The sequence below is a fragment of the Cetorhinus maximus genome, chromosome 30 (assembly GCF_964194155.1).
Source record: "Cetorhinus maximus chromosome 30, sCetMax3.hap1.1, whole genome shotgun sequence".
In the NCBI taxonomy this organism is placed as follows: Eukaryota; Metazoa; Chordata; class Chondrichthyes; order Lamniformes; family Cetorhinidae; genus Cetorhinus; species Cetorhinus maximus.
In genome coordinates this window covers 11213333-11240507 of record NC_135908.1, presented here as the reverse complement: position 1 = coordinate 11240507, position 27175 = coordinate 11213333, and the positions used below count along the sequence as shown (strand labels likewise).

The 27175-nt window shown below is 44.4% G+C and overlaps 1 protein-coding gene across 1 annotated transcript in view; it reads right to left on the bottom strand.

Annotated features, from left to right (window-relative positions):
- Window positions 1-26703, bottom strand: part of LOC144670068 (threonine--tRNA ligase 1, cytoplasmic-like) — a 43230-nt gene extending 16527 nt beyond the window's left edge. Inside the window, exons 1-11 of the mRNA XM_078532454.1 lie at window positions 26373-26703; window positions 23017-23106; window positions 22486-22676; window positions 20633-20756; window positions 20081-20202; window positions 19364-19481; window positions 18614-18678; window positions 16908-16986; window positions 16634-16780; window positions 9101-9199; window positions 4012-4178 (exon numbers count right to left, since the gene is read on the bottom strand). Coding sequence (XP_078388580.1) covers window positions 4012-4178; window positions 9101-9199; window positions 16634-16780; window positions 16908-16986; window positions 18614-18678; window positions 19364-19481; window positions 20081-20202; window positions 20633-20756; window positions 22486-22676; window positions 23017-23106; window positions 26373-26630 — 1460 coding nt within the window. The 5' untranslated portion in view covers window positions 26631-26703. The remainder of the gene's footprint in view (window positions 1-4011; window positions 4179-9100; window positions 9200-16633; window positions 16781-16907; window positions 16987-18613; window positions 18679-19363; window positions 19482-20080; window positions 20203-20632; window positions 20757-22485; window positions 22677-23016; window positions 23107-26372) is intronic.
- Between the last annotated feature and the right edge of the window lie 472 nt (window positions 26704-27175).

Below are 27175 nucleotides of genomic sequence, written 5' to 3'. Positions count from 1 at the left end.
GACATTTGTGAACTTGGAAATATTACATTCGGTCCCCACATCCAAATAATTGATATATATTGTGAACGGCTGGGGCCCAAGTACTGATTCTTGCAGTACCCACTAGTCATAGCCTGCCAATGTGAGAATTACCCGTTTATTTCTACTGTTTTCTGCCTGTTAACCAATCCTTAGTTCATGCCAGTATATAACCTCCTATCACATGTACTTTAATTTTACTAACTAACCTCTTGTGGGGGATTTTGTCAAAAGCCTTCTGAAAATCCAAGTAAAGTACATCCACTGACTCCCCTTTTAACAATACTGTCAGTAACATCCTCAAAAAATTCCAACAGGTTCGTCAAACATGATTTCCCGTTCATTAATCCATGTTGACTATGCCAATCAGATCATTATCACCTAATGTTCATTTGTCACATCCTTTATAACGGATTCCAGCATTTTCTCTACTATTGATATAAAGCTAATGAGTCTGTAGTTCCCTGTTTTCTCTCTCCCTCCCTTCTTAAATAGTGGGGTGACATTTGCTACCTTCCAATCTGCAGAAACCATTCCAGAATCTATAGAATTTTGGATGATGATCACCAATGCATCAACTATCTCTATTGCAACCTCTTTAAACACTCTGGGATGTAGAATATCAGGTCCCAGGTACTTATTAACCTTCAGTCCCATTAATTTCTCCAATACAACTTTCTTAATAATACTAATTTCCCACTTACTCCCACTCTGCTTTCTGTCTTGAAGCCAGCTAGCAATCCATTCTGTGACATGTCCCAAGCTTTCACATTCTCTGACCTTAATCATTAGTCTGAGATACCATATCGAAGGCCTTCTGAAAATCCAAATAAACTACATCTACTGCATAACCATTGTCTACTCTCTCTGTTACTTAATCAAAAATTCAATGTTATTGGTCCAGATTTTCCCTTTTGAATTCCATTTGGATTATTTCTCATTTCTGGACTTTCTTCTATTCTCTCTTTTCATTGGGGTTCCAAGACTTTTCTTACCACCAATGTTAAACTGGCTGGTCTAATGATATTCCCTGGGCATGTTCTGCCCCCCTTCTTAAATATAAGAATTACATTAGCTATCTGAAAGTCCTCTGGCATGACACATTTTCCAATGAAATATTCAGTACGAGCAATAAGACCTCTACGATTTCTTCCCTAGATTATTTTAAAATACACGGATGCAATCCATCCGGACCAGGGCCCTTGTCCTCTTTGGGGTTTGTTTAGTTTGTTGAATGCATCCCTTTTATTCTGCATTTAAAATGTACTCATCTCATTGCCCATCTCATCACTCAATGTCACGTCTATCTGTTCTCTCTCCCCTACCGAAGTAAAATAATTATTTAATATTTCTGTCATTTGTCTATTGTTACCTTTGGTATTATATTGTCTATCCCTTAATGGTCCTATTCCGATTGCAGTCTTTTTATTTTATTGATGTGCCTGGAAAATATTTGTCTATTTTGTTTTGAGCTCCTTGTTGAGCTCCTTAATTTCAGTTTCTCTTTGCCTTCCTAATTGAATTTTTTTACTTCCTTCCTAATCTCTTTGTATTCTCTCTTATCCTGCATTCCTCTGCTGTCTATGTACTTAATATATGCCTCTTTCCTAACCCTCAGTTGTTCCATTATATTTTTATTCATCCATGGAGACCCACTAGTGTTTAGTTTGCTCTTTCCTCTTTGTGGAATATATTTTCCTTGTACTCTGTGAACACTGTTCTAAATGTTTCCCATTGCTGTTCTACATCATTGTTTGCCAATATGGTTGCCCATTTTATTTTTCCAAGTTCTATTCTCAGCCTCTGAAAATCAGCTTTTCTCCAACCTATTAACTTGGTTTTTGTCATAATTATGACAGTCCCTATCATTATCTTAAAGCGCATAATATTATGGTCACTATTGCCTAGATGTTCTCCTACTTTTACGTCTTTTATCTGCTCTGGTTCATTCCCCATTTATAGATCTAATAGCAAATCTTCCCTTGTTGGGTTTTTTTACATATTGGGTTAGAAGGTTGTCCTGTATACATTGTAGGAACTCCATTCTCTTATCCACTATACCTACCTCCTCTGTCCAATTAATATCAAGGGAGTTGAAATCCTCCCAATTATTTTTCAATGTTTTTTACTCAATTCCCTAATCTGTTTGCATATTTCTTCCTCCACCTCCCTTCCACAATTACATGGTCTGTAGACAACACCTATTAGTGTGATTAATCAACAAAGAACAAAGAAAAGTACAGCACAGGAACAGGCCCTTCGGCCCTCCAAGCCTGCGCCGATCATATTGCCCATCAACTAAAACATTTTGCACTTCTGGGGTCCGTATCCCTCTATTCCCATCCTATTCATGTATTTGTCAAGCTGCCTCTTAAACATCACTATCGTACCTGCTTCCACCACCTCCTCTGGCAGCAAATTCCAGACACTCACTACCCTCTGCAAAGTAAAAAACTTGCCCCGCACATCTCCTCTATAGTTTTCTCCTCTCACCTTAAATCTATGTCCCCTAGTAATTGACTCTTCAACCCTGGGAAAAAGCTTCTGACTATCTACTCTGTCCATGCCACTCATAATTTTGTAAACTTCTATCATGTCGCCCCTCAATCTCCGTCGTTCTAATGAGAACAATCCGAGTTTCTCCAACCCCTCCTCATAGCTAATAACCTCCAGACCATCCTGGTAAACCTCCTCTGCACCGCCTCCGTATCCTTCTGGTAATGTGGCAACCAGAATTGCACGCAATATTCCAAGTGTGGCCTAACCAAGGTTCTATACAGCTGCAGCATGACTTCCCAGCTTTTATACTCAATACCCCTGCCAATGAAGGCAAGCATGCCAAATGCCTTCCCGACTACCTTATCTACCTGCATTGCCACTTTCAGTGACCTGTGGACCTGTACACCCAGATCCCTCTGCCCGTCGATGCACTTAAGGCCATTTACTGTATAATTCCTGCCCGTATTAGACCTTCCAAAATGCATTACCTCGCATTTGTCCAGATTAAACTCCATCTGCCATTTCTCCGCCCAAGTCACCAAATGATCTATATCCCATTGTATCCTTTGACAATCTTCTTCACTATCTGCAACTCCTCCAACCTTAGTGTCGTCTGCAAACTTACTAATTGGCCCAGTTATATTTTCCTCCAAATCATTTATTAATCCTTTATTAGTTTTCATCTCTATCCACATGGATTCTATTTTTGCCCAGCTGAGCGATGCATCTCCTTTTTTTGCTGCCACATGTTATCCCTAATAAGCTACTCCACCTCCCCATTCTTCCTCTTTTATCTTTTCTAAATATGTTATACCCTGCAATGTTAAATTCCCAGTCCTGATTTTTATGTCTCGGAATCCCCACTGCGCCCAGTTCCTCCCAACACATGATCGTCTCCAGTTCCACCCAACACATGATCATCTCCAGTTCCCCCATCTGATTATGGATAGTGTGCGCACTGCTGGTCAGACATTTTTATTCATTTTAATAGGATTTCCTCTCACATTGTTTAACCATCTTTTTAGATTCCTATTCTATCTTTCTATTTATTCGCCTGTTATTAACGTCCTTCCTTACTTTATTCTTCCCGATGTTCTCCTGCTATATTCTCTTGTTTACATTTAAAGCTGCTTACATTTTTGTAGATCCCCCCCCTGCCGCCCACCACCACTTTTTCTAGTTTAAAGCCTTTCCCACCTCCCTCTTTTTCCATTCGGACATGGGGAAGTTCAGGTGGAGCCCGTCCCATTGGTACAGGTTGCTGGAGTATTGCAAAAACCCCCAGTGACTTTTAATGAAGGTAGTCGGCAATCCCCGCCAACCTCTACAGGTGACTGCACATCCACACTGGCTGCTTGACTCTTGGGGAACTAGAATGGCAACAAATATCTCTCACCTCAAGAAAGATGTTCATTACAAACTGACCCCTGACAAACTATCAAAATATCTTCCAAAATTTTTTAAAGAATTAAATATTCTGTGTTTAACACATACCAGTGACCCGGGCAATTCATGGGCTTCAGTGCAAATACTTCCTTCTCTACCTCAAAGCTGAACATGCTCTCACTGTAGTGCTGCCAGTGGCCAGAAACCTCCCACAGACGGCTGTTGTAGATATTTGGAGACACCACTTCAGTGAATCCACGTCTATGATACTCCTCCTGCAACAAATACAGATCAATACCAAACTTGCAATTATACAGCACCTTTCAGAACCTCAGGGAATCCCATATGCATTACAGTCATGAAGTACTTTTGAAGTGTCACCAATGTTCCATTGTAGTAAAGATTGTACACAATTTGCATACAGCATAATCCCACAAAACAGCAATATGATTAATGACAACAATCTGCTTTAATAACATTATCAGAGGGATAGGTATTTGCCAGAGCACTGCAAACAACAATTTTAAGAAATTATTTCATGGGATGTGGGCATCACTGGCAAGACCAGCATTTGTTGCCCATCCTTATTTTCCCCTGAGGTGGTGGTGGTGAGCTGCCTTCTTGAACCGCTGCAGTCCACGTGGTGTAGGTATACCCACAGTGCTATTCGTGAGAGAGCTCCAGTTGTTTGACCCAGCAACAGTGAAGGAACAGCATTTTAGTTCCAAGTCAGGGCGGTGTGTGGCTTGGAGGGGAACTTGCAGATGGTGGTGTTTTCACACATCTGCTACCCTTGTTCTTCTAAATGGTAGAGGTCACTGATCTTCTTCAAAAAATGCCATGCTATCTTTCAAATCCTACCTGAGGGAGAGGCAGTCTCAGTTTGTCTCATCCAAAGATCAACACCTATGACAGTGCAGCACTGAATTGTCAGTCTGATTTTTGTGTTCAACTTTCTGAAGTGGGGTTTGAAATCACGACCTTCTGATTCAGAAAATCCTACTCGCTTAGCCAAGCGGACAGGTACCAGCCGCCACAACTTACTTACTCAGACTTACAGACCCTCCGGTTCCATGCAGGACAATAGGCAACAAGACTCTGACCAGCCCCACCCTACAGCAATCACTTTTGCTCTAGCCTAGGTAGTGTCCCGCTCTTGGAAGTCCTCCTTATACGTACTTCCCCAGGTCTTATTTTGCCTTGCCCTGTGATGTCCACTCAACTGCCACACTGAGGTGTACGCCCAGAGGCAAAGGATGTGTCCTGTCAATATCCCACAATCTGACCAGTCCACTGCAGCACTTTCTCACTGCAAGTGTTGTCTCTCCATATGATACCCAACTTCTTATGTAGGCAGCACTGGTGAAAGACATCCAACTTACATGACACCTTTGCTGTTTGCTTCCATATCTCGCTGGCACGCATTGCGGTTGGTACTACCATGGACATGTGGAATCGCAGCTTTCATGGCCATGTTGGTAGTTTTGGATACCCACACAGTATGGACCCACTGGAAGACCAATGTTGCTTTGCCAATTCTTGTGTGGCCACCCATATCCACATCACCCTCTCTGGAGATGCTCTTCCTAGGTATGGGAAGTTGCCAACTTCTTCAATGTTCTGTTACCCGATGGTGGGTGGTGGGGGGCCTTGTTGCTGTCTAGTCGTCATCATCTTGGTCTTCTCACAGTTGATATGTAGGTCAACCTTGGCACTGCTACTGTCAAAACTGGTGGTCATGTCTTGGGGTGCACGCGATTCTTTGGCTAGCAAGGCAATGTTGTCTGTAAAATCCAAGTCCAACAACCGATGGTGTTGCCACGGGATGCTAAAGTCTGCGCCCATGATCGTCTTCCTCATGATGAAATCAAAAACCAAGAGGAAAAGAAATGAGGAGATTATGCAGCTTTGCCATATTCCTATGATGATGCTGAAGGAGTCCATGGTGCCCTTACTGGTCTTGGCGCAACAGCTGAAGTCATGGTATAGGGCTTTGAAGATATTAATATACCGCTCCAGATGCCATACTGTCTTGCGATGTACCAGAGTGACTGCCAATGGATGGTGGCGAAAGTCTTATTGGAATAAATGAAGTCCATAACAAGTGGCTTCTGATAATCTAGGCTCTGCTCTATGATGTTCCAGAGCATAAAGATTTGCGCGTTGCATGATCTGGCACCCTGGAGTCCTGCCTGTTCTTCTCAAAGGGTATCATCTCCTTCTACTTTCAATCTGTTCAGGTGCACAGCGCTGAACACTCTGCCAGGTACTGACAACAGTGTTATGCCCCTCCAGTTGTTGCAGTCACTGAAGTTCCTCCTTCTTTGGCTTGATGACTATCCCTCACCTCCAGTTATCTGGGATATTCTCTGCCATTCAGACCTTGTTGAACAAGTCCGTGAGCTCTGTTGTGGCAGTGTTCTTGCTATGATTCAATAGCTCTGCTGGTATCTCATCGAACCCAGGTACATTGTTGTTCTTCAGGCCCTTGGTTGCTCTTTATATCTCTGAACAGGCTTGACTTTTAGCTTCTGAGGTGCAGTGTTGTCACAAGAATACAAGAAATAGGAGCAGACCACATGGCCCGTCGAGCTTGCTCTGCCATTCAATACGCTCATGGCTGATATTGGGGCTTCAATGTCAAAGTCTTATTAATTACATTGTTGAGGCTTAAATCAATTACGTTGTTAAACAGGTGATGGGTATTGGAACACCTATAAATGGGGATTGCAGGAGACTGGCATGTGAGTAGTGTTGACTATGAACTGTCAATAAGCTCTCTCCAGCAAATAAAGGTTCTGTGTCTTAGCTTAAACTTCATCAACTGGCGTACAGTTAACATTGAACTCCATCTTCCCACCCAATCCCTCAATTGCCTGCAAGATCAAAAATCTGTCTACCCCAACATTAAATGCATTCACCAATGGAACATCCACAACCCTCTTGGGTAGAGCATTTCAAAGAGTCAAAACCTTTTGAGTGAAGAAATTTCTCACCTCATCCTAAATGACTGGCCCCTTATCCTTAGACTGTACCCCCATGTCTTAGACTCCCCAGCCGGTGGGAACCATCTCTCAGCATCTACCCTATCAAGCCCCTTCGGAATTTTGTAGGTTTCAATGAGATCGCTTCTCATTCTTCCAAATTCCAGAGAATAAAAGTCCAATTTACATAGCCTTGCATCATAGGACAACCTCCGCAGCCCAGGGGCCAATCCAGTGAACCTTTGCTGTTAACCGCCTCGAATGCAAGTATATCCTTTTACCTCCAAACTCAAGCATGGAGCTGAGGTGGGCTAGTTGAGGATCTCCCAGAAAGTTTTGCAGCCACCTCGCCTCCTGCTCCTCATCTGTCAATAGCATCCTACTGTCCTTGCCTTTGATTGGTACAGTGTTGCTTTTTGCGCCAACCCTATACAGTGTGTTGGAGTCATTCCAATTTGCTGTTTCTTGTGCTTCCCTAGCTTTAACTCTATCTATTCTCATTTGTCTCTCCTGCAGCTCTTCACGGCTTTATCCAGTCTTCTATACTTCACATCATCTTCTCGTGTTTGCTCAATATTCTTTTCCTAGACCGTCTTGCTCTTTGCCAGCTTTCTTTCATCAATCAACTTCCATATTGAGTCAGTGGTCCATCATTCTTTCTTTGTTGCTCTCCTCTGTCTGATGGCGCCTTCTGTGCTCACCTTAATCCCTCTTTTGAAGATTTCCCACTGTTGCTTAATATTGCCTGACCGCAACAATACTTTGAATCTGTTGGAGGGGGCCAGCCCTGTCTGACCTGTCATTGTCCTTCTCCATGGCAAATAACCTTTGTAACTTAATAGTTGTTGCCTTCTTCAGCTTCGGGTAGATGTTGCCACACAAGGTGGTGGTCCGATCCTCCATCAGCACCTCAACACGTCCAGACATCTTGTAGGGATATCCTCCAACTGCTGCTAATGCATACATAGTCAATCCCAATCAGCATGTTACCATATGGTGACCTCCATGTCTTTTTTGTGGATGTCCTTAAGTGTGAAGGTGTTCCCAATGTCAAACCCACTGCTGTTCCAGAAGGCCAGCAGACATTTGCCGTTTCTGATGAGCATTGTTGCTGACCCATGGGGTCCAATTGTACTGTTCAGTCCTCGCCACTTGCCACCGAGCTTAGCACTGAGGTCATGATCAGTAGCTTGATATCTTAGCTGCGTGCCTCATCCAGCATGTCCTGAAATTGATGGTAGAAGTCATCTTTATCCTGCTCTGTTTGTTTCTGTTGGTTCATAAATTTGCACAACAGTGACTTTGATGTGCCTTGTGTAGGATCTGGTGGTGATGATTTACTGGCTTCCACCCAACTAAGGCTTGTGCTGAGCATCTGTAGAATATGAGGCTAACTCCATGAGTTTGGTCGTCTTCTTGCCCGGAGTACAGCTGATGCGTCCTTGGCCTGTCCACCATATTTTGCTGATGGCCAAGATGTCAAGTCGATAGGATCTCATTTTCGGAGCAGATGGGGCATCTTCCCACACTGCACGAGTGCTCGGACAATCTAGGTGCTGATTCTGGTGCTGATTTTGGCGTTGAAGATTGGGCTCATCAGGGATTGGACTTCCTTGCAGATTTCATCAAGTCCTTTCTTTGATGGGGTTTGCCGGTATGGTGACCTCTAGCTGTTTCTGTTGCGGTGATGAGATTTTACAGGGAGAGGGTGCTAGCCCAACCCCCCTCCTCTTCCAACCAGGCTTGGGACTGCCACTACACGAACAATTATTTAAAAGATAGCTTTTGTCTCTATTTGCTTCCTGCTCCCCTAGAGGATCAAGTCTTCTCACCCTCACCTGTACCACTAGCAAATCGCTACTCCTCACACGAGCCCAGACAGTGAGAGTTCACAGGCTATTCCACTCTGTGAAGTATCGCAGCAGAGCCACATTCTGTTCTCAACCAAACAAGGTCAGTGGGAATAGTCAGGAACAGTAATTCCTGCAGATTTTTCTTCTTCTTTAAATCTATGGCATGGAAGTGAGCACAGACTAGAGGTGGAACCTGGGACTGTCCTGGTCCATACCAGGTGGTGCAACCACTGAGAGACCTCAAAGAATAAGAACATAGGAAGGAGCCCCTCCACCTGTCCATATATTGCCCCATCTTAGTGATATCTATAAACAATATTAACTGTGGCAGTACAATTGTTGTGCGAGTGAGATACGTACCCGTATAAATGATGTCAGTGTGTTGTAAATAGAAGTCCCTCTCGGGAGAAAGAAACAGCTTCCAGGGCTGAGCTCATGGAAGAAAAACAATTCTTGCTCCTGAAAAGCACATGGAAGTAAAGTGAGGGTTGAAAAGTAGTGCACAGTCCTGGCATAAACTGGTCAGTGGCTCCAGTCAATGTCAGGATAACAGAAACAAATGCAGCAAGTTGTTTAATTCTCACAGTCAATGTTTATTTTCTGCTGTTCTCATCACATTCTACTCAGATCTGAGCTGTTCTGAACTCCTTGTTCCAACTCTCCTGAAGTTTCACTAGCCTGATCTACACAGTCCCCTTGCTACTTGTGTTTCCTACTGACTCATTCTTTCGCTCAACCTTGGGACTCCTCTCCCCAACAGTCTTTGGTTATGAACGCCCAAGTCTGTGTGCTGTGCAACCTTTCATTGAACAAATTGCTAATGTTTAAGTTGTAATGTATTCTAACGTTGGAGCTACTGCATCTACATTACTGGGAACCTCTGAGGGAGAGAACAGAAAAATTCCAGCAAGCAGAGAAAGGGTAAATTTAAACATGGGAACCCTCAAAGGACAGTGTCATTATTTATGTTCACATACTGGCAGTGGTCAGATTAAAAGATCGTAATCTTAAATGACCTTTATTAAACAAAATCTTCTGAGTAACACCAAGTAGACATTAATTAAATGAAGGAAGGTAGGAAGGGTGCAAATTAATTTACTCATTTCTTAAATGTTAAATAGCTTGGTCCTCAATGAACAAAACTGCTCCCTGACTCGAGAGAACAGTCTGTTCAGGAATGATTGCAGGTAAACCTGCCTCTCTGGTTCTCCACCCTCCAGGATTGTCCTGAAGTCATTAGGATTTAAAGATAAATCTGGGCTGCTGCAAGAAACCCAGGAGAAAAATCATTGGGAATTTAAGATATTTTTTCAATTTTCTTTGAACAGTTTTATTAGTTATAAAAATATTGCAGACAAGAATAAAACTAAAAGCTAACAAATCCCCAGGACCTAATGGCCTATACCCTACGGTCTTAAAGGAAGTGGCTGCAGGGATAGTGGATGCATTGGCTGTAATCTCCCAAAATTCCCTAGATTCTGGAAAGGTCCCAGCTGATTGGAAAACCGCAAATGTAACACCACTATTCAAGAAAGGAGGTGCAGGACTAAGTTTAATATAGCACTGTTATAACTTAGTTGTCACATCCTTAAGTATATTGGTTAAATTTGTTTTCTACATGTAACATAGCCGCAAAGCATGATGGATAAGCTTAGTTGAATGTAAGCTACAGTTCTGTACAAATCATGACATGTCAAGTAGTGATGAAAAGGACTAACTCAAACAATGTAAAGATCCTTTGTTTAAAAGTTGTTAGAACGAGGATAATCCCAAGGCGGCTGTTAGCCTTTTAACCAGTAACAACAGCAATCATTTTTTCTTTTATACGTTCATGGGATGTGGCCTTCGCTGGCTGGGCCAGCGTTTGTTGTCCATCCCTAGTTGTCCTTGAGAAGGTGGTGGTGAGCTGCCTTCTTGAACCGCTGCAGTCCATGTGGTGTAGGTACACCCACAGTGCTACTAGGGAGTTCCAGGATTGTGATCTTGAAGGAACGGCAATATATTTCCAAGTCAGGATAGTGAGTGACTTGGAAGGGAACTTCCAGGTGGTGGAGCTCCCATCTATCTGCTGTCCTTGTCCTTCAAGATGGTAGTGGTCATGGGTTTGCAAGGTGCTGTTGAAAGAGCCTTGGTGAATTTCTGCAGTGCATCTTGTAGATGAAACACACTGCTGCTATTGTGCATCGGTGGTAGGGGGAGTGAATGTTTGTGGGTGTGGTGCCAATCAAGCTGGCTGCTTTGTCCTGGACACTGTCAAGCTTCTTGAGTGTTGTTGGAGCTGCACTCATCCAGGCAAGTGGGGAGTATTCCATCACACTCCTGACTTGTGCCTTGTAGATGGTGGACAGGCTTTGGGGAGTCAGGAAACGAGTTACTCATCACAGGATTCCTAGCCTCTGACCTGCTCTGGTAGCCACAGTATTTATATGGCTAGTACAGTTCAGTTTCTGGTCAATGGTAACCCCCAGGAGGTTGATAGTGGGGTATTCAGTGATGGTAATGCCATTGAACGTCAAGGGATGATGATTAGATTCTCCCTTGTTGTCTGGCACTTGTGTGGTGCGAATGTAACTTGCCACTTGTCAGCCCAAGCCTGGATATTGCCCAGGTCTTGCTGCATTTCGACATGGACTGCTTCAGTATCTGAGGAGTCGCAAATGGTGCTGAACATTGTGCAGTCATCAGCGAACATCCCCACTTCTGACTTTATGATGATGGTTGGGCCTAGGACACTACCCTGAAGAGCTTCTGCAGTGATGTCCTGGAGTTGAGATGACTGACCTCCAACAACCACAACCATCTTCATTTGTGCTAGGTATGACTCTAACCAGCGGAGACTTTTCCCCGATTCCCTCCGATTGACTCGTTTTGCTAGGATTCCTTGATGCCACACTCGGTCAAATTCAGCCTTGATGTCAAGGGCAGTCACTCTCACCTCACCTCGGGAGTTCACCTCTTTTGTCCATGTTTGAACCAAGGTTGAAATGAGGTCAGGAGCTGAGTGGCCCTGGCAGAACCCAAACTGGACATCAGAGAGTTTATTGCTAAGCAAGTGCTGCTTGATAGCACTGATGATGACCCCTTCCATTACTTTACTGATGATTGAGAGTAGATTGATGCGGTGGTAAATGGTCGGGTCAAAATTGTCCTGCTTTTTTGTACAGGACATATCTGGGCAATTTTCCACATAGCTGGTAGCTTGGCTAGGGGTGCGGCAAGTTCTGGAGCACAAGTCTTCAGTACTTTTGCCAGAATATTGTGAGGGCCCATGGCCTTTATGGTATCCAGTGCTTTCAGCCATTTTGTGATATCACGTGGAGTGAATTGAATTGGCTGAAGACCTGTGCTGCTGGGGACCTCCAGAGGAGGCCAAGATGGATCATCCACACGGTGCTTCTGGCTGAAGATAGTAGTAAATGCTTCAGCTTTATTTTCTGCACTGATGTGCTGGGCTCCCCCATCATTGACGACGGGGATATTTGTGGAGCCTCCTCCTCCAGTGAGTTGTTTAATTGTCCATCATCAGGACTGGATGTGGCAGAACTGCAGAGCTTAGATCTGATCCGTTGGTCGCGGGATCACTTAGCTCTGTCTATCACTTGCTACTTCTGCTGTTTGGTATGCAAGTAGTGCTTTGTTATAGCTTCACCAGGTTGACACCTCATTTTTAGGTATGCCTGGTACTGCTCCTGGCATGCCCTCCTGCACTCTTTATTGAACCAGGGTTGATCCCCTGGCTTGATGATGATGGAAGAGTGGGGGATATCCCAGACCATGAGGTTACAGGTTGTTTGAGTACAATTCTGCTGCAGCTGATGGCCCAAAGTGCCTCATGGATTCCCAGTCAAGTTGCTTGGTCTGTTGGAAATCTATCCCATTTAGCACGGTGGTAGTGCCACACAACACGATGGAGGGTATCCTCAATTTGAACTTTGTTTCCACACTGACAATGCGGTGGTAACTTCTACCAATACTGTCATGGACAGATGCATCTACCGCATGCAGGTTGGTGAGGATGAGGTCAAGTATGTTTTTCCCTCTTGTTGGTTCCCTCACCACCTGCTGCAGACCCAGTCTAGAAGCTATGTCCTTTAGGACTCGGCCAGCTCGGTCAGTAATGGTGCTACTGAGCCACTCTAGGTGATGGACATTGAAGTCCCCCACCCAGAGTACATTCTGCGCCCTTGCCACCCTCAGTGCTTCCTCCAAGTGATGTTCAACATGGAGGAGCACTGATTCATCAGCTGAAGGAGCACATGGCAATCAACAGGAGGTTTCCTTGCACATGTTTGACCAGATGCCACGAGGCTTCATGGGGTCCAGAGTCGATGTTGAGGACTCCCAGGGCAACTGCCTCCCAACCGTACACTATTGTGCCACCACCTCTGCTGGGTCTGTCCTGCCGGTGTGACAGGGCATGCCCAGGATGGTGGTGGTGATGTCTGGGGCATTGTCTGTAAGGTATGATTCCATGAGGATGACTATATCAGGCTGTTGCTTGACTAGTCTGTGACACAGCCTTCCCAATTTTGGCACTAGCCCCCAAATGTTAGTAAGGAGGGCTTTGCAGGGTCGACAAGGCTGAGTTTGCTGCTGTTGTTTCCGGTGCCTAGGTTCGTCCGGTTCCATTCCTTTTTTGAGACTTCATAGCAGTTTGATACAACTGAGTGGATTGCTAGGCCATTTCAGAGGGCAGTTAAGAGTCAACCACATTGCGGTGGGTCTGGAGTCAGACGTGGGCCAGAGCAGGTAAGGATGGCAGATTTCCTTCCCTAAAGGACATTAGTGAAACAGACGGGTTTTTACGACAATTGACAATGGTTTCATGGTCATCATTAGACTTTTAATTCCAGATTTTTACTGAATTCAAATTCCACCATCAGACATGGCAGGATTCGAACCCGTGTCCCCAGGCCATTACCCTGGGTCTCTGGATGTCTAGGCAAATAGCAATGAAAGGGGACAAGCACATACTAATCTCATTAAGTAGTGATTGATGATGAATAAACAGCAAGGAAGCATGAGCCTGCAGCCCCTCTGAATGACACAGGCTCAAGGTACCATCATGGTAGGGCAGTTAGGGAACGACTGACAGTTCAGATGGACAGAAACAGGGTTTTACCTAATATGGCACAGAGTCAAGCTGGGAACAGTGTACAAAATAAGGATTTGTAAGATACTAAGCATGCATCAACATTAAGAAGGGAGGACACATTAAGAAGAGCAGACACAAGAAAAGCTTCAATCTTGAGACAACGTGCCCAGACAACCGGAGGTTAAGGACCAGTGTTCCATCACAAAAGTGCCTGCTTCCCACTGTACTTTGCTAAGTATCACAATTTTGTGCTTATTGTGGAAAACTTAATAAAGTCTGTGAGGTTTATGAAAGTACCTCAGTATGTGATTTTGTAGCTAGTCTGAGCTGGGAGTCCCTTTTAGATCTGCTCTCCCAGCTTAATCTGTAATTAACCTAAGTCTTACATTTAAATTAAAGCAAATGCCAGATCTTACAGACAGAGGAAGACAGAAAGCAGGAAACTGTAGGCCAGTTAGTCTAACATCTGTCATTGGGAAAAAGCTAGAATCGATTATTAAGGAGGCGGTAGCAGGATATTTAGAAAATCATAATACAATCAGGCAGAGTCTTCATGATTTTGTGAAGGGGAAATTGTTTGGAAAATTTAAGATTTCTGTGAGGATCTAACAAGCAGGGTGGATAAAGGGGAACCAATAGATGTAGTGTATTTAGATTTCCAAAAGTTATTTGATAAGCTGACAAATAAAAGGTTACTGCAGAAGAGTTCATAGTGTTGGCGTGATATTAGCATGTATAGAGGATTGGCTAACTAACAGGAAACAAAGTCGGGAAAAATGGCTCATTTTCAGGTTGGCAAACTGTAACTAGTGGAATGCCACAGCAGTCAGTGCCGGGGTTTCAACTATTTACAATCTATATTAATGACTTGCATGAAGAGTCCTAATGCATTAAAGACAAATATGCTGATGATACAAATATAGGTAGGAAAGCAAGTTATCAGGAGAGTAAAGAGTCTGCAAAGGGATATAGATAGGTTAAGTGAGTCAGTAACAAAATAGCAGATGGAGCATAGCGTGAGGTTGTCCTGTTTGACAGGAAGAATAAAAAAGCAGATTATTTAAATGGAGAGACACTGCAGAATACCATAGTACAGAGGGATCAGGTATCCTTGCACATGAATCACAAAAAGTTAGCACGCAGATACAGCAAGTAATTAGGAAGGCAAATGTTGGTCTTTATTGCAAGAGAGTTGGAGTATCAAAGTAGGCAAGTCTTGCTACAACTGCACAGAACATTGGTGAGATCACACCTGGAGTACTGTATTCAGTTTTGGTCTCCTTACTTAAATGCATTGGAAGCTTCAGAGGAGGTTCACTCAGCTGATTCCTGGGATGAAGGGGTTGTCTATGAGAAAAGGTTGAGCAGGTTGGGCCCATTTTCATCGGGGTTTAGAAGAATTGGAGGTAATCTTATTGAAAAACATGAGATTCTGAGGGGGCTTAACAAGGTAGATGCTGAGAGGATGTTTCATCTTGTGGACGTATCTAGAACTAGAGGACACAGCTTAAAAATAAGGGGTCTTCCATTCAAGATGGAGATAAAGAGGAATTTCTTCTCTCAGAGGGTCATTAGTCTTTGATTTTGATCAACGTAGGAGTCAAGGGTTATGGGGGACAGGCTGGAAGGTGGAGAAAGGCCACAATCAGAACAGCCATGATTTTATTGTACGGTGGAGCAGGCTCAAGGGGCCAAATGGCCCACTCCTGCTCCCATTTCTTATGATCATAAGAAAAGACTGTTGGATCAGGTGGGTGGTTATGGCAGACAGTATTGAGGAAAAATTTGTGCCAAAGGCCGAGGCAAAAGGAGGCATCTTCAATCATTCCCAACACTCCTCCCCTTCCCATGGCAGCTTCTCATTAAGTGCAGGAGATGCAACACCTGTCGTTTTACCTTCTCACCATTAAGGCCCCAAACGCTCCTTGCAGATCAAACAGCAATTGTATTTCTATCAATTTTATATCCTGGTACTCGCTGCTCACAATCCACACTGGGGCGATCAAATGCAAAATAAGCAATAGCTTTGGGAACATTTCCATTCAGTCCACAAGTGTGACCCTGAGCTTCGGTTCATCTGTCATTTTAATTCTCTGCCCCACTCACACTGACTTCTCCATCCTCAGTCTCCAACACTGTTCCAATGAAACGCAAGGAACAGCAGCTTGTCTTTCATTCTAATGGACTTAATATTAAGTTCAACAGTTTCAGATCATAACCACTGTCTCCATTTTTTTGAACAGCAACTGTTGGTAAAGATTTTACTCTTGCCATTTATACCTTCTCTATGCTTATTTTGTGTGTTTTTACTTGTGCCAATACCACCCCTTTTTGCCATTTAATCCCTCCTGTCTTTAACCCTATCACAGGCCTTTTTTGTTCTTTCCTTCGCAACTCCCACTTTCCCCATCTCTGTACTTGCATAAAACCTGTAGCATTTCTAACTTCTTTCAGTTTTGATGAAAGATCAAAACTGAAACATTAACTGTTTCTCTCTCCACTGATGCTGTCTGATCTGTTAAGTGTTTCCAGCATTTGCTGTATTTATTTTGGAAAGAGACAGACCTTTGGATTGAAGGGAAAGGTATTAAAACAGCCAGAAAACAAATGTGTAATAACTGTGTGCTTGCAGTGGATGAAACTGCCTTCTCCTTTCTCACTTGCATTTTCCAAGCTCTACATGTGGATTTACCTCCTCTTTTCTGCTGTACTTTTGACTAACTATAGACTGGCTCGTTGCACCAATTTGCATGCTCCTGTTAACTCTAAACCTCCAAAACACGGAACATTGCCCATACCCTTCCAATCTTTATGTGGTCCCGGTTCTTGGCTTCCTCCTGCAATCGCTCCCATTCCTTCAGCATCTTGCCATCAGGAAATGAGATCCCGTAGATTCTCTGCAGAGTCTCCATGTTTGAGTTTCCTTCCCAGTGTGTCGAGGAGTTCTGTAAATTTATAAAACACGTCTTTCTTTGTGTAGAATTCATTCCAATTTCAAAATCAATTTTGTGCCATTTATGTTAAAATTAAGTGTTTCACTGGATTGGGATTAGATATCACACACTCTCTCACCTTGTAAATTCTCAAGGCTTTAATCTTGCCAGTGTGTCTGACATGGGGTCCCCTGCACAAATCAATCAATGGGCCACACCTATGAGAGAGCAGAGTCAGGGTGAGGTCCAGTTGGATCAGAGGCCGCGTTAAGACCAAGGAGGGGGAGTGGGGAGATGTGGGGTGGGGAGGCAGGGGGATTAAAAACAAGAATGAGAATTTTAAAATTGATGCATCGCTTAACCAGAATACAATTCATGTCAATGAGCACATATCATACCAATCTGCGACAGAAAAGTGTTTTGCCACACCATTTCAGTGGGTAGTTAAGAGTCAACGTGGGGATGTTCTCTGGCAATTGCATAACGTTCAGTACCACTCACAACTCCTCAGATACTGAAGCAGTGTCCATGTGCACCACCAAGACCTGGACAATATTCAGGCTTGGGTTGCTAAGTGGCAAGTATCATTCGCGCCCCACAACTGCCAGGTAAAGACATCTCCAACTGGGGAGAATCTAACTATCTCCCCTTGCCATTCCACAGAATTACCATCACTGAATATCCCACCATCAACATTTTAGGGGGTGTTACCATTGACCAGAAGTTTAACTGGACCAGCCATATAAATACCATGATCATAAGAAAGAGTCAGAGGCTGGGAATTCTGCAGAGAGTAACTCACCTCCCGACTCCCCAAAGCTGGTCCAACAGCTACAAGGCGCAAGTCAGGAGTGTGATGGAATACTCTCCACTTGCCTGGATGAGTGCAGCTCCAACAACACTCAAGAAGCTAGACACCATCCAAGACAAAGCAGCCTGCTTGATTGGCAACCCATCCACCACATTAAACATTTACTCCCTCCGCAGGAGCTGCAGTATGTGCGATCTACAAGATGCACTGCAGCAACTCGCCAAGCCTCCTTCAACAGCACCTTCCAAACCCATGACCACTACCATCTAGAAGGACAGGGCAGCAAACAATTGGGAACACTACCACCTCCAAGCCACATGCCTCCCTAACTTGGAACTATCCCTGTTCCTTCACTGCCATTGGGTCAAAAATCTCAGAACTCCCTCCCTAACAGCGCTATGGGAGTACCTACAACATATGGACTGCAACACTTCAAAGCAGCAGCTCACAACCATCTTCAAGGGCAGTAAGGGATGGGCAGGGCTGAGGGATTCAGCAGATGAGCTGATGCAGAAGCAGAGTCTCATATTGTTACAGAGGTGCATCAGGTAGTCTTGGCGATGGTGCGAATACATGGTTAGGAGCTCATCTTGTGTCAAATACAACACCAAGGTTTTAAGCAGTCTGGTTCAGCCTTAGACAGTTGCCAGGAAAAAGGATGGAGTCAGGAGCCAGAGAAAAAGGTTTATAGTGGAGATCAAAGATAATGGCTTTTGGTTTAACGGGGGGGGAATTTCTGCTCATCCAGTGCTGGAGTCAAGGAGTCTGATAGTTTAGTGACAGTGGAGGAGTTGAGAGGGGTGGTGTCCTCATTATACATGTGAAAACTGAAGTTGTGTTTTGGGATGATGTCACTGAGGGCAGCAGGTAGATGAGAAACAGGAGGGGACCCAGGATAGATCCTTCATTTCCAGCTGAAACACAAGAGCCAAATGTTCCAGATTCTGTTGCAATGATTTACCAAACCTAACAGAACACTCCACCCCCCAATCATAATTCATAACAGAGGGCACAACTCACATGCTGCTTCTCACCTGTACACCGTGGTAGTCAGCGTGTCAACCTTCTCGTTTAATATCCGTACTTTAAACTTGTTGTACTGAGAAAGAAAACAAAGAATCTCTTGACAACTAAAATAGTTTAAGAAAAATTCAAGATGCGTATAATTCAGAGCCTTACTTAGGGACATGATACTAATGTACAATGTTAAACTCTGATAGAGTAACAGAGACCATTAAGCTGATTCATCCTCAGAAATCTACAAGCCTCTGAGCGCAGGCTCCAGGTTGCCTGTTGTTTGAACTAGGATTCTTGCCTCAAGTCTGCTGCCCATTCCCAGTTTTGGCCAGTGAAGGGCTTCTTCAGTCTTGCACTGGTGTCTCCATCCTCCAGTCTTGATACAGAGTTCAGATTTAATGATTCTATCCCATCACTATCCTTTATACAAGCTCCTCTCTCATTCAACCTCTCAACACCATTACACATAAATTAGGCCCCCAGCCATCATGGGTCTAGGGGTCAGAGGTTAGCCTGGCAGCTTTCTGTGCACCACCTCAGGGACTTCAAATCAGTGACCAGAACTGAACAGAGGAATCAATGTGCTGTCTGGTCACAGTCATCGGCACATGGATAGACTGTAAAGCACAGTGGCTGTGGATAGAGCCCTGGGCCACCTGTCCCACACTCTATATGCCAGTTACATGGCAGTGCCCTGGAGACCCAGCAACTGACCATCCATCCTCTCAGAAAGAAGTTAAGACAGAGCACAGGACAGCAAATATTACCTTAAACATTTCAAGCAGAGTTTGCTTGCTGACCTCCAATCTCTCAAATGATTGACAGTCCTCCATGATTGATTTGCAGATATTCTCCAGGTAAGGAAACTCGCCACTGGACACTCCTCTGTGAAACAGAAGACCATGAAAGAAGGTGAGAGGACAGGGGGAGTGGTGGGGAGAAGATGAGGCAAAAGTCTGGGGAAAGGTGCAGAAGTGATGGGGGCAGGTGGTAAGTAAAGAGGCAAAGCCAGAGTAGCAAGTACTGGGTAACCTGCACTGATTCTTCTTGTTAGAAGTGCAGAGATCTGATATCACAAGGGGCCCCACCCCAAAACCCAGCTGAGATATGAGGGAACTGAACCCAACTGTACCAGTAAATGTTCAATCAAATATCACAGCAACATAGATGATTCAAACTGAAACAAAGAGCAGGATACTCTTCCTCCTCTCTAGACACAGATCTTAGAGGGGTATCACCCCGGAGACCAGAGATACAGGCCTCATGGTGTCAGTGACCACAGACAACTAAAACACACAGAATGTGCGACATTTACCAGGTTGTGGCACCATACCATTCAACTGTGAGGGCATCACCATGAAGTCATACAAATCCGTGTCAAAGATGCACCTTGTTGCTTCAGTTACTCCTGGATTCACTTCAATACAAACATGAAAGCTTGAGTTTGCTGCTTGGAAAGAGTTTGTCAGAAACACAAACTCTACCTGTCTCCCAGGAACATGTCATAATAGAATCCAGTCTCTATGGGTGGGCCGTAACATAGGCAGCCCCCATAATACCGCTCCATGGCTTCTCCCAGAATGTACGCACTCGAGTGCCAGTATACCTGCATGACAAACAGTGATCAGCCCACCAGCTACACAAATTCCAACACAAAATACATCAATTAAATTCAGTTATATAGTTATAGGGCCCATGCCTCAGTGCTTCTAGACATATAGTATAATAGCACCCTTTCTTTCCTGCTTTAGGAATTAGTTTTTACTGGACTTCAGGATATGCCTGTAATTAGAATTCATGGTCTTAAAGGGGTAAACCGCTTCAACACAGATCCACTTTAGTGAGAGAATAAATAGGAACTTCTGTCGTTGTGGTAATCACCACTACAGACAGCAGCTAGTAAAGTAAAAACTCCTGAGTGCTATAAAAATCCCAGTAATCAGCTCAAGTGCAAATAGTATGTTTCGAAATAATTTCATTCTGTTAAATTACATTGTAAGATTACTGAAATAGCCAAACAGTGGCAGGTAACTTACAGCTCGCGCCTCTGGGTCTTCAAAGTTTAACAGTTCAAGACTGGTATCTCCTTCCAGGGGCCGATCCAGGTCCCACAGCTCACCATCAACTTTGGCAATAATGGAACTCTCCGCTAATCTCCAGCTACAGTCAGGAGGAAACCCACAGAACATTTTTGTAGCACCTTCCACTTACACACTTGATCTACCAAACACACATGGGATTCTGAACTTGAGCAGTAAACACAAAACAAACCCAGAACCCCTCAGTTCTCAGCTCAAAGACCGGAACTGGATTTGTAGTGTATATGGGCCAAGAGCAACATTGTAAGGTCCTGGATTTTGCAGTGTGTGGGCTCTAAACCAGAGTGCACGCTCCTATTCCTGAACTTTGTTGATCACCGTCAAGTTGTCAGTTTCACCAAAGTGCAAAATTGTCAGAAACAGATTAACCCAATTATAAATCGAGCTCTGCAAGGCATCACAACAGCTGTACAGCATGCCATTTATTACTAGCAGACCAGCCATGGCATTTCTTAGCAGATTGCTGTGCACCGCATTTTATAGTAAGGATGTCAACTAAGTGTGACAAGGCCAATGTTATTGGGACTACAGCTCTGAAGAAGAGTCATACGGACTCAAAATGTTAACTCTTGTTTCTCTCTCCGCAGATGCTGTCAGGCCTGCTGAGTTTTTTCAACATTTTCTGTTTTTATTACTGGGACTAAGTGTGGTGCTTATTGACAGTTCACACTTATCATAAGAGCTTTAACCTATTAGTAGTGAATCTTACATCATATTTCTGATGTAAGTCAGGGAGGAAAGAGAACTCTGGATGTACCCATTAACTAGAGTGAATGGTGTAAAACAGGAAGAATTCAGTTGGACAGTGAGTGAATGATGTGAGAGAGTCAAGGGTAGTGGGTGGGACACAAGGGGTGGGGGGGGAGAAACATAATGTATCTTAAGGAAAGGGAAGCAAGTTTGAAATGTGGACTGTGGGGTTCTGGTCATCGGGTGAGCGGATATGTAGAGTGACTGTATGAATTTTGGAGACGGGAAATGTTTATGGAGGTTGAGCATGGAATGTGACCACTGAAACCACACTATCAACATCCTGGGAGTTACCATTGACCAGAAACTGAACTGGACTAGCCATATAAATACTGTGGCTACAAGAGCAGATCAGGGGCTAGGAATCGTGCGACGGTTAACTCACCTCCTGAATCCAAAATCCTGTCCACCATCTACAAGGCACAAGTCAGGAGTGTGATGGAATACTCTCCACTTGCCTGGATGAGTGCAGCTCCCACAACACTCAAAGCTTGACACCGTTCAGGATAAAGCAGCCCACTTGATTGGCACCACATCACAAACATTCACTCCCCCGACCACCGATGCACAGTAGCAGCAGTGTGTACCATCTACAAGATGCACTGCAGAAATTCACCAAGGTTCACTCGACAGCACTTTCCAAATCCACAACTGCTACCATCTAGAAGGACAAAGGCAACAGATAGATGGAAACACCACCACCTGGAAGTTCCCCTCCAAGTCACTCACCATCCTGGCTTGGAAATATATCGTTGTTCCTTCAATCACTGGGTCAAAATCCTTGAACTACCTCCCTAACAGCACTCTGGGTGCACCTACACCACATGGACTGCAGTGATTCAAGAAGGCAACTCACCACCAGCTTCTCAAGGGCAATTAGGGATGGGCAATAAATGCTGGCCCAGCCAGCGACGCCCACATCCCGTAAATGAATTTTTAAAAAGTGTCCCGGACTGAGTGTACAATGCTGTATGTTGTGCACGCGCAGTACTGAAGGACCGAGGACTGGAATAGAAACAGGAACATATTTGTGGATTTACCTGATTTGACAGGCGACCTGATAAGGTGTTGTCTTCCATGATTCCCCGCGAATCTCCGTGCTGTTTGGCATTGTGATGGTGATAATTCTGCTGTGCTGTGCAGCCCGCTCACTAAGTTTGGAATCATGCTCCTGTTTGAGACTCTCATAAAGGCGTAAGCGTTCCTCAACATAGGACGGCCACTCACCCCACTGAAAACACAACCACAGCAGTGTCAGACACCTCCATCCCACACCCAGGAAGAATGGATCAGTTATTTCCCCCAAACCAGTGATCCAATCCCTTCCTGAGGTTACTTTGTAGTTCAGTTTCCCCCTCAGGAGGTCAGCCATTCTTCTACTGTAAACCTAGACATATTCAACTATGATGAAACAGAAGCATACTCAATCCTCACCTCACCACCCCTCAAAATTTCCATACACTCTGTCCCACAGGAATCGCCTGCAAGTCGTCATCAGGGGCAGAAATCTGGGCTGATTCCTCCACCCCCACCCCACCCCACCCCGAGCCCAGACCAACTGATAGAAATACCTCTATTGATTTGGCCTCTCCTCGAGTTGGACTGCGCTCTTCCTTCTTGTTCTTGAGCTGCCGAGCCAGCTGCTGAGAGTCAGCATCAGTCTGCAGGTTAAACCAGAAGAAAACCTAAACTGCAATAACTGGGCAGTTACTGAATAAACACTGAGCATCTGGACTACATGATCTGAAGGTAAATAGTCAGAGCTTGTTATCACTGGTCAGTGATTCAGTGACAAGAGGTGTGAATCATTGATGGCCACAAAAGAATATTAAAGGGGAACCTACAAGCCACATATGTATTTTCCAGCACAAGTTACTGGATAATAATTGGGAGCAGGAACTATGATTTTTTTTTTCCCCTCTCAACCACAACAGCAGGAAGGGCAACTGCATCTTGGCAGGAATCAGCTATCTCAGCACAGAGCACCAGACGACTCATTGCTTTAAAACCCTGGCTGACTGGCTAAATAATGAATAAACTGTCCAGGACACAAGGGGCTGGTTTTAAACTAAATGGAAAGAAGAAAGTTGGCAATGGATTGTGCTGAGCAGACCTATACTGTCAGAAGCAACAGATCCTCTGAGCCCAATCAATGAGCTCGCATGACACTGTCAAATATTTACCCAAATGTTTGAGGGCACGGCAACATAATGAGGCAAGTATTCCCAGAAATACCAGCTCAAATCCCAACATATCAGCTGGGAAATTTAATTAGATAAATGTGCAATCTTATTTAAACTTGCAAAGGTCATGGTGACCATAAAACTACCAGATTATTATAAAAACCCATCAAGTTCACTAGTGTCCTTCAGGGAAGGAAATGTCATCCTCACCCAATCTAACCGATATGTGACTCCAGACCCAAAGAACATAGGAGGAGTAGGCCATTTAGCCCATCAAGCCTGCTCCATGCTTCAATAAGGTTGATCTGATTGTGGCCTCTACTCCACTTTCCTGTCTGTCCCCCATAACCCTCAACTCCCTGGTAGATCAAAATCTTTCTAACTCAGCTCTGAACATATTCAATGACGCAGACTCCACTGCTCTCTGGGGTCAAGAATGACAAAGATTAACAACCCTCAGAGAAGAAATTCCTCCTGTTGTGAATATCTAACTCATTATTCATGTTTTACAATATAATTTGTAGTTTTGAGGATTATAGTTTTAACAGTAGAAAATGACTGATGCTGGTTGAGAAACTGGCAAAATGCAGCCCTGAAGTAAATGCAATTTAAACAAGGTTGGAATCTATTACACATAAAAGGTTGGGGCCATGTTGACTTAAGAGGTTAACAGTTAGAAAGGTAAAATCATAAACAGCAGGTGGGCTTAAAGAACTGGAGTCATGACATTTCCAGTTGTTCCAGTAATTATGATGATATTCACATGGTTTCCCAGAATTAAAAAAGCTTTGGAATTAAAAGGTAGTTAATTTACATTTTTACCTGGGAACAGGCTGTGTGTGTCACATTGCCATGGAGGAGAATGGGTACAGCTTAGTGAGTCTTTGTTTTGTTATCTTTGTGAATTCAGTTGGGGCATAGCCAGCAGGCAAGACAGATTAATGTCTAGAAAAGCAGCTAAAAGACTGTGTCAGCTTTGGGTCTTATGTCGCTTGTAGCTCTTTGGAAGTCAAATGATAAAGCCAGACCTACAGTAGAGTAAATGCTAGACCAATCGCCCATGATGCACCCTGTGAGTGGGAGTTAGTATTCAGTTTGAGACTAAGTTGGAAAGGGGAAAAATGACTGGAAGATTTGTTTAACTGAAAGCTAAAGGAAGAAATCCATAGTAATCCTCTCAATTAAAGGTGGTTAACCTTGTGACAGTTGAGATTTCTGGAAGTAATCAACTTGGTTGCAGTTTGAAACCATAGTAACTGGCTATTGGAAACCACAGCAATGGGCTATTGGAAACCACGAGTGTTTTCTGATGTTTTAAGTCACTACGCAGGAGTCACAGAGAGGCCCATGCCTGAGCTGTGGAATCCGGAGTTGTGATGTCAGGACCCCCATGAAATCTTGCACCATTGCAGATAGCTGGAACCCTGAAGAAAAATCAGTGAATTCAAGACAACAGTGATATATCTTTCCAGTTGACCCCAGGAAAAGTGAATGAACCTTAAAGATTTCAGAAGTTAAGGGAACTCTTTGCAGGGAGGGGATGAGGGGGGAATAATAAGTAGAACTGAGTTTATAGCATAAATCTTTATAAGCCATAGTCTTAATAGAGCTTATTTTGTTTAATTACTTTTGATATACAATAAAGTTTTTTAAATAAAAACATGTAAGCTTGTGGTGTGCTTCGACCAGTTCATTACTGAGTGTTCGGATTTCTTCTTTAAACGTTAACAGTCTCTAACAGGATTGTAACACCTCACCTCAATCTCAGATGGGAGATCACTTACTCTGAAACTATGTTTCAGGGGTAAACATTCTCTCAGCATCCAACCTTCAAAGCCCCCTCAGAATCTTATACGCTTCAGTAAGATCTCCACATTCTTCTAGACTCCTTTAAGTATAGGCCTAATTTGCCCAATCTTTCCTCATAAGACCCCATCCCCAAGAATTAATCTGGTGAACCTTCTCTGAACTGCCTCCAATACAAGTATATTCTGCTTTAAATTTGAAGGCCAAAACTTTGTACTCTTAATACCCTGTGCCGGTGTAACAAGACTTCTAGTTTTATAACAATCCCCTTTACTCTGAAGGCCAACATTGCTTGTCTTCCTAATTAATTTGCTGTACCTGAACACTGACATTTTGTGATTCATGTGCAAGGACAGCCAGATCCCCCCCTCTGAAGAATATTCATATTATTTAAACAATGTGGTTGAAGGGTTGCAGGTTCATTTGAAACCTCAGGGCGTGGTCATCTCTTTCCTTTTGCACATTATCCCAGGCAGAGTCCCACGTTCAGTGTTAAGAGCCATTAACCATCAGAACCAACCAATTTTCAATGGTGATGGCAGAAGAGCGGGAACCTCAAGAGACAGCTGAAGCTTGCAGGTGGAGGGTCCTTTGGGAAGAGGACTGTTTTCTTCAAGCATGCAGGAGAACGGCAACAGGAAACACCTCACATGTCATTCTCCCTGTTCCTATTGCTCTATTCTCACTGAAGTTAAGAGGGGCAGGATCTCTCTCTCTGAGCAGAGCGCCACTACAACGTGGTTCACTATGAACTGCCCTCTGACATGCACCAGCAAGTCACTCACTTATAGAAGGGTGAAAAATAAATTAATATAAAATTCAGCACTTGAGAACCAGGACAAGAATTGTGAAGCGTTCCCAGTCACCATGACAGTTACATCAGGGGCAGAGAGTCACAGTGACAACGCCCAGCGCAGTGCTGGGGCCCGGGATGCTACCTGGGCCCCGGACGCCCTGATCTCCTGCGGTGATGCCCGGCCGCTGGGCTGCCCGCTGCCCAGCTCCGCCCGCAGGCTTCGCTCCAGGTGCAGCCGCCGGTACTTGAGTTTCTCGTTCTCCTCTCTGAGGCTTTGCAGCTCCGGACCGACCACCACCTCCTCGTCCCCCCGTTGTAGCCGCTCCATCGCGGCACTGAGTTCGCGGAGTTGCGCCTCCTGCCCAGCCAGGCGCAACTCGATAACCGCCACTGCCGCCATCCTGCTGACCACTCACTCGCTGCCGGCAGCCGCACTGAGGGCTCGCTCGCTGCTGGCACCGCGCAGCCGCACTGAGAGGTAGGTGTCACCCGCAACAGGCACCGCGCAGCCGCACTGAGGGCTCGCCCGCTGCCGGCACCGCGCAGCCGGACTGAGAAGGGTCGCCCGCTGCAGGCACCGCGCAGCCGCACTGAGGGCTCGCCCGCTGCCGGCAGCCCAACCCCAAACATGACCTTGACCCCAATCCCGACCCCAACAATGGTTCACTTCCGGCGCTCGGTGAGAGATGTTCATGAAGGAGATTTTTCTGTCACAAACATTCTCACAGAAAGGAAAGGGGATGCAGCAAAAGCTGCAGCTCCTTGGCCCACGTAGAGAAAATAAACTGAAACTTAGAAGAAGAGGCATGCGTCATTTCAAAAAGGGAATGTTATAAATACATTAAAAAAAACATTAAAGAAATGAGAGGCCTGACTAGAGCTGAAGTGGAAAACCATATTTTGAGGGGTGAAGGAATGACAGAAAATGTTGAATGAGGACTGTGG